A 7134-nucleotide genomic window follows, 5' to 3' on the forward strand; every position below is an offset into this window, starting at 1 on the left:
TCACATCCACCCATTCCATCTTTCTCATCTCTCCATATCACCATCCATCCCATCATTCCACCATTCATTTATCACTATTTCTACCATAAAGACATCTTTCCACCTTTCTCCATCCATATCCATCATCTCTCCTCTCAATTTTCATCAAAATATCCTCTATTCACATCGCCCATAAGGTGTTTGATGAAACTCCTCGATGGGAAGTTTTCTCTAAAAGCTCCTAAAAACCGTAAAAATCTATTCCTCTCATATCAATATTACTACAGTAGCTAATCTATCTTGTTTTAACCTCTTTATATCTATAGAACAACTCTCTCACCTCTACATTTTCTTACTTATAAGCATCTCTTCTTCTCTTTATTAGTCATCTAACCTCATTACCTAGGCTCCCTGAGGATTCGACCCTTAATTATCTCTATACTAGCGAGGAAAATATTAATTTATTGCATGAATTCAAAACACAACAACGACATAAATCAACACAAATTTTGAGTTCATCAATTGGCGTCGTTCCCGGGGAGAAAGGTGTCATTGAGGTTAGTGATTTCTATTCCCTTAGCTTCTTTTTATTTTCTCATTATCTAGTAATAAGAATATCTTTGTGATGAAATAGGAGAGTTAAGATATATACTGGGTTAAGAATCTGATTTTGGTTTATGCAAGGAACTAGATTGAGGAAACCTACATTAATCGATCTCAACTCTATAGGAAGACCATCGAATTTTGAGGAAAGTTGTAGCCGAGTTGAGGAAGTGAATCAGGATTAAAATCAAAGGAATCAAAATGATGATCAAAAGGGGGGAAAGAAAGAAATATAAGGAACATTACACTCCTATAGGCAGCGACGACTTCACCAAGATCACTACCAATTTGGGAGATAATGTTTACTTCAAAATAGATGTTTCCTTCTTAAATGCTCTACCTACCTATCATGGCTTACCAAATGAAAATCCTTACACCTTTCTAGAGGATTTGATAGGTAGGTGCTCCTTATACCATATTCCAGGAGTTTTGCAAGATGTACTAAAGATGTGTATATTTCCCGAAACCTTGAGAGATAGGACTACGGAGTGGTTTAGGAATCTTTGTTGAAAATTTGAGAGTTGGAATGAAATAGAAGAGTCTTTTATGAAGAAATTCTAACCTCCGGGTAGAACCAACCAAGTTTGACAAGAAATTCAAGGATTTAAACAAGGAGATTATGAGTCATTTTGTGATGCGTGGGAGGGGTTTAGATCCTCAGCTAGGAAATGCCCTCATCATGGGTTTAGCACATGGCATTTGATTAATATTTTCTATAATGGTTTAAATGAGAATTCTAAGAACAGAGTGGATTATTCATGTGGAGGTTCGATCATGAAGAAATATGATGATGAGATAGAGGAAATTATGGAGAAACTAGCAGAAACTGATAGCCAATGTTTGAGTCTAAACAATAACGGAAGGAACTTAGAACCAAAGAAAGGTGGGGTGATTGATGCTCATGGAAAGGTGGGGTGAAATCATGATAGAAAGGAATGATCATCGGATAGGGAAAATTGAGACGAATATTGAAAAATTGACTAATTTAATGGAAAAATTTGTGACTCATGCTAACTTGTCTAAGGTGCACGAAGTTCCTTGTTCTTTATGTTTGAGCAGGGATCATAAATATGGAAATTGCATGGGAAGGGAGGAGATCAATGCGATGAATCATGCGTACCTGTAAAAGCCATGGAATGCAAGAGTAGGGAATGGCACATCCGGGACGTGATGCCCCAAACGTGACGCGATGGATGACGAGCTGTGACGAACAGTGACATGAAGAAATGTTCGTCACATCACCGTCATGTCACACATCTGAGGATTTGCAAAAAAATCTGTCATGAACCCGTCACGCGTCCTCGAATCCTCGTTCCGTCACGTCACCGTCACCGTCACTTTTGACGGAAATTAAAAAATACGTGAAATAATTATAATTATTATTATTACTTCGTATGATATGTTATTATTTCACTTACTATGTAATGCATATTCTCCTCTTCTTCTCTGCGTCGATTTCACTGTCTTCTTCTCTGCCGTAGAATGGTCAAAGCCCCCTAGACCTTAGGTTCAAGCCTAGAGTAGAGAGATTCTTCGAGAAGAGAGATTCATCAACTAGGGCTCCGCCAGCCAAACAATTGGAATAATCCGCCCCAGATTTGCCGGAGGAATTTCCACGCAACCCTGCTTTTGCCGACCTAAGAGAAGAGGGAAGCATAATGGGGTTGTTCTTGTTCAAATCGCCAAATCTGGGTACATTTCGAGGATTTTTCTCATTTCCGCAGATTCCCCAGTTGTTGCATTCTTATGGGTTTCCTCAAGAAACAAAATTGACCCTGATTTGCGATCAATCTTCAGTATGTTACTTTCCTGTGCGATTTTCTCTACAGAGAAAGTCCCTGTGATTTCCTCGAGAAAGTCCTCAACTTGGAGAAGAGAGCGGGCAGAATCGCCTTTCACCGAGGAAAGCATCAAAATTCACAATCATGCAAGCAGAATTGCTGACAGTTTATAAGATCGGGTTATTTCAAATCAGCTTGATCTTCATCTTAGATCCCCATTTAAGCTCTGTTGATTTTTGAGGGAAAGGGAATATATGTAAAATTCATTCTCCAATTATTCTATTTAGCATGTCGCATTTCAATTGGATATTCTTACTGATCGGGAAGGAAATTAAATGAATGTTACCTTTCCTTAGATCCCTCCTTTTTTTGAAGATGAGGCGACAATGTTTTCGATCCCTGATTAGGTACTCACTTCAGCTCTCTTATTTGCTTTTGATATTGTTATTCTTTTTTTTATGAATGGCTCGCTAAATTTTCAGAAAAATGCCCTGCCTCTTGACGTCTGCTCAGTAGGATTTGAGCCCGAATGAAGTTCTAGCAATTCTTTAGAGAAAGAAAAACCAACTTGATCTTGGAGGATTTTTTAGCTTGATAAGGTACTGGAAAAGTGGCCATCGGATTCAAATCCTGATAAGGTACACTCTACAGCTCTCCTGTTTCGTTTTGATCTTGTTCTTCTTTATTTTATGAATGGCTTGTTCTTCTTTACTTTCTCTCATTCCCTCTTCACTCTCACACCCTCTCTATTCTCTCCACTCTTACTTTCTCTCATTCCCTCTTCACTCTCATACTCTCTTCTCTCTCACCCTCTCTCTTACCTATCTTACGCTCACTCATTTTCTCTTCACTCTCACACCCTCTTCATTCTCACCACTCTTACTTTCTGTCATTCCCTCGTCACTCTCACACTCTATTCACTCTCTCCTCTCTTACTGTCTCTCATTCTCTCTTCACTCTCACACTCTCTCCTCCTCCTCTGTCTCTTCATTCTCTCTTATCTCTCTCTTCTCTCTGTCCTTTTTTTTTCACGTTCTTCTCTGTCAGACTCTTTTTCTTATTCTTCTCGCTTTCTTTTTCTCAATCCTCCCTACCACTCTCTTTCGCCTCTCTTTTTCCACACTCTTTTCCAATCGCTTTCTCTCATTCTTCTCCTTTTTCTTTTCTTTGTCACTTATTTTTATTTCTTTTATCTCTCTCTCCTTCTTGTGTTTCTTTTTTCCCCTTGATCTTGTTTCTCACTCTTATATCCCACTCTTATTTTCTCATTCTTACGTCCATCTACTCTTTTTCCACACTCTTTTCCAATCGCTTTCTCTCATTCTTCTCCTTTTTCTTTTCTTTGTCACTTATTTTTATTTCTTTTATCTCTCTCTCCTTCTCGTGTTTCTTTTTGCCCCTTGATCTTGTTTCTCACTCTTATATCCCACTCGTATTTTCTCATTCTTATGTCCATCTACTCTTTTTCCTCACGCTAAGCAAAGCACCATGAATTGTGTAGATTTTATTCCTGACTGAAATGGCGTGTTTAAGATAAATCCTGTCAGTGAAGGTTTTGGCATGTGCTTGTCTAGTTAGTTTTCATTTTTGTGGAAAATTCTTGCAAATGCCTTACAAGTACTTTAGACGTTTGTGAAATGTGAAAAGGTTCTCCACTTTAGACGCAAATTTTAAATCATAAATGAAGCATCCATATCTTTCAATTATATCATTATTAGAAAGGAGGATGAAAAGTTAATGACTATAAAACACATGGAGATTGGATGTTGAAATTTTTTTGAAAATATAATGTTTTTTCAGATACGTTATTAGAGGGCATGGCATCCCTAGTTCATTCGAAGATAATTTTATAAGTGAATAAATGAGTTCTTCCACTTGTTTCCCTAGGACATAGTCGGCAATGGGCACTCCAAGTGACGATGAGTGCGTTGACTTGGCCGTAGAGTCTTCGGATGAACAAAAGGGAATGGCTGAAATACTACGGTACTTCACGGAGGTAGGGTCAGGCATGTGGGCATGCCTACTATGATGCGACCAAAAAGTTGACCCATTGCGCAATAGATTGAAGCGGCAAAAAGACGGGTCTACGAACGTCTTTTGGAGGAATCTGGAATGCAGCCATAGCAGAATGTACCACGAGATGAAGGGGACTAATCTCGATCAACGTACAATAATTGAGGCGTACGGACAGGGTGGTGTCGTCAAGAAGATGCTGGAAAAGACTAATTAGATTATGACGCAGTTCATTTGTCTCACGGACTCCCCGTGGGCTATAGTAGACAACGTGGGGTTCAAGATTATGTGGAAGTACGCCACGGAGACGACAGTTGACCTGCCATGTTCGAAGGCAATAAAGGATGCGACGCATAAGCTATATGGGAAAATGAAGGGAAAGCTCATACATTTATTAGCGGATGTCCCCAGGGTCTCCCTAACGGTTGATGCATGGACCGCTGAGAATGTATGTGGTCTTCTTGGCATCACGGTTCACTGGGTGAACAACCGGTGGGAACTATGCGAACGTGTACTTGCTATACGCTAGCTAGTCGGCAAACACAGCGGCGAGAATATGAGCGCAATAGTGATCCAAGCGTTGGAAGACTTTGGCTTGAAGACGAAGGTCGACAGCTCCTAATCTGGCTTAAATTTAGGCTCGTACTACCGTATTGAAAGACTAACAATTTTATCATGCACGTTAGTTCAATCACTACCGACAACGCATCAAGCAACGGGCGGATGGTAGCGCTGCTCAAAAAGGAACTGAAGCCGATTAACGACCGTTTCACTAGGGATAGACATGTCCCGTGTGCTTCCCACGTGTTGAATGTCATTGTCTAGGCTGCACTACAGTCATTACGTGTAATAGTGACCACACATCCTCCTAAGACTGCTGACAGCAGCACATTGTATGCAGTGTATGAACCTGATTACGAAGCTGATACAGACGACTTGGACGCCACACGAGAGGCTGTGGCAAGTCATGCAGAAATGGTCAGCCATGATAGTGGCCTCGTCCTAGGAGATGCGATTTCTTGTGTTCGGCAATTAGTGATGAGTATCTGAGCAACGACACAACGACGACAATAGTACGTGAAAACGTGCAATGACATGGGGAAGAGTCACAACCAACTTCTATTAGATTGCCCGACGTGGTGGAACAGTACGCATGACATGTTGCATGCTGCATTGGGGAAGAGAGAAGTCATCGATTTTATGGCATTACAGATCATGTCGGTGACCGATAAGGACATTGGAATCTCACGTGAGGAGTAAGAAATGTTGGCAGACTTCTGCGACATTTTAGGGCCCTTTTATCGGACGACAAAATACGTGAGTGGCTTGAAGATAGTGAGAGTCATGGAAGTGATCCGCATCTTGAAGGCGCTAATGCGACATATCAACACGATCCTGCTAAAGTTTGATATGTCTACAATTTTTGCATCGGGAAGAAAGATGACTGCCGTACAAATTGCGTCCATCCGCAAAGCTTGTGAGAGCATGAAGTCAAAGATGTTAAAATATGAGAGGATGATTTCAAAAAACTGTGCAACGACGACAGCTGTAATTCTGGACCCTTTCAACAAGGGAGTGTCGCTTGAATCTAGTGACGTTCAGGAAGCACTTGCATTTGTCCGGCGACTTATGCCCCAACACGGTGAGCAAGACCTGATCTGTAGCGACACCGAGGATGAGGACTGGCTCGCAGAACTTATTGATGGCGTAGCACCAGATAGAGAGAAGGAACAACGAGTTCCAACTCCAGCCGAGGAATTGGAGGCGTATCTGCAATCAATGGAGAGGAAGGACAATGAGACAACATTGGGATGGTGGGCACGTATTGGTGCACAAACCTACCCACGGCTTTCTACACTTGCACAAGAATTCCTCTCAGTATGTGCAACTAGTGCGCTAGTAGAACGTTTATTCTCAGCGGAACGTGCAGTTGTCACTTTCAAGCGGGCACGTCTTAGTGCTGAAAGTATTGAGCTCCTGGTTACAGTGAAGTGTTTGTTACGTGCTGTGAACGCTCAGTTGTGCGATGGAGATAGGGTGGAAGACTTTCCTGATGATGAAGATTAGTGTAAATCTTTAATATTAATTTACGTTTATCGATCAAATCATCTAATATCCTAAGTGAGCAATTCCTACGTTTTTCAGGCTCCATAACGGTTTGATTGTGAATTTTTTTGCTCATAGTGAGAACGAAATTGGGGCTCAAGAGGTATGCTATTAACCTCCTAATGTGATTTATCTGTTGCTATTTTATCTATTTTCAAGTCTCAATAAAACACTCATGGCATGACCATCATGACATAATTACCGGTTTTTAGAATGCCTATCTAAAAGGTTTAGTTATCTAAATTAATGTCCTTGTCATCGTCTATAGATTGCTATCAGGATGATCATGAGGATGTGAGTCTGTGTGGATAATATTTTTTAAGAAACAGTTACAGATGAGGAGGATAATATATTATTTTGTTGTGATCCAGGTCTAGCATGCATTGGCCAATTTATTTTATAATTTTAAATTATTTATATCATTGGATGTGTCTACATTTAAGCGTGATAGTCTGATGATTTTATTCATGAAGTTTCCTCTCCATTTCTGTTTGTGACGTATATTCCTAGCATTTTTTACTTAACTTCATTTCCTAGGAGAAAGAAAAGTAATTTTTCACCTTTCAGTGCATATATTATGTGAGGTTACGGTGAATAGCATCAGTTATGTCCTTGAATTATCCCGTGAAAAGGAAAACCAAAGGAGCAATGA

At 40.2% G+C, this 7134-nt stretch overlaps 1 protein-coding gene across 1 annotated transcript; it reads left to right on the forward strand.

Annotated features, from left to right (window-relative positions):
• Positions 1 to 5639: 5639 nt before the first annotated feature.
• LOC144706028 (uncharacterized) lies at positions 5640 to 6443 on the forward strand. The gene has a single exon (XM_078578904.1). It carries the CDS (start codon positions 5640 to 5642, stop codon positions 6441 to 6443), a length of 804 nt encoding a protein of 267 aa, XP_078435030.1.
• The last annotated feature ends 691 nt before the right edge of the window (positions 6444 to 7134 follow it).

The sequence above is a fragment of the Wolffia australiana genome, chromosome 7 (assembly GCF_029677425.1).
Source record: "Wolffia australiana isolate 7733 chromosome 7, ASM2967742v1".
Lineage (NCBI taxonomy): Eukaryota > Viridiplantae > Streptophyta > Magnoliopsida > Alismatales > Araceae > Wolffia > Wolffia australiana.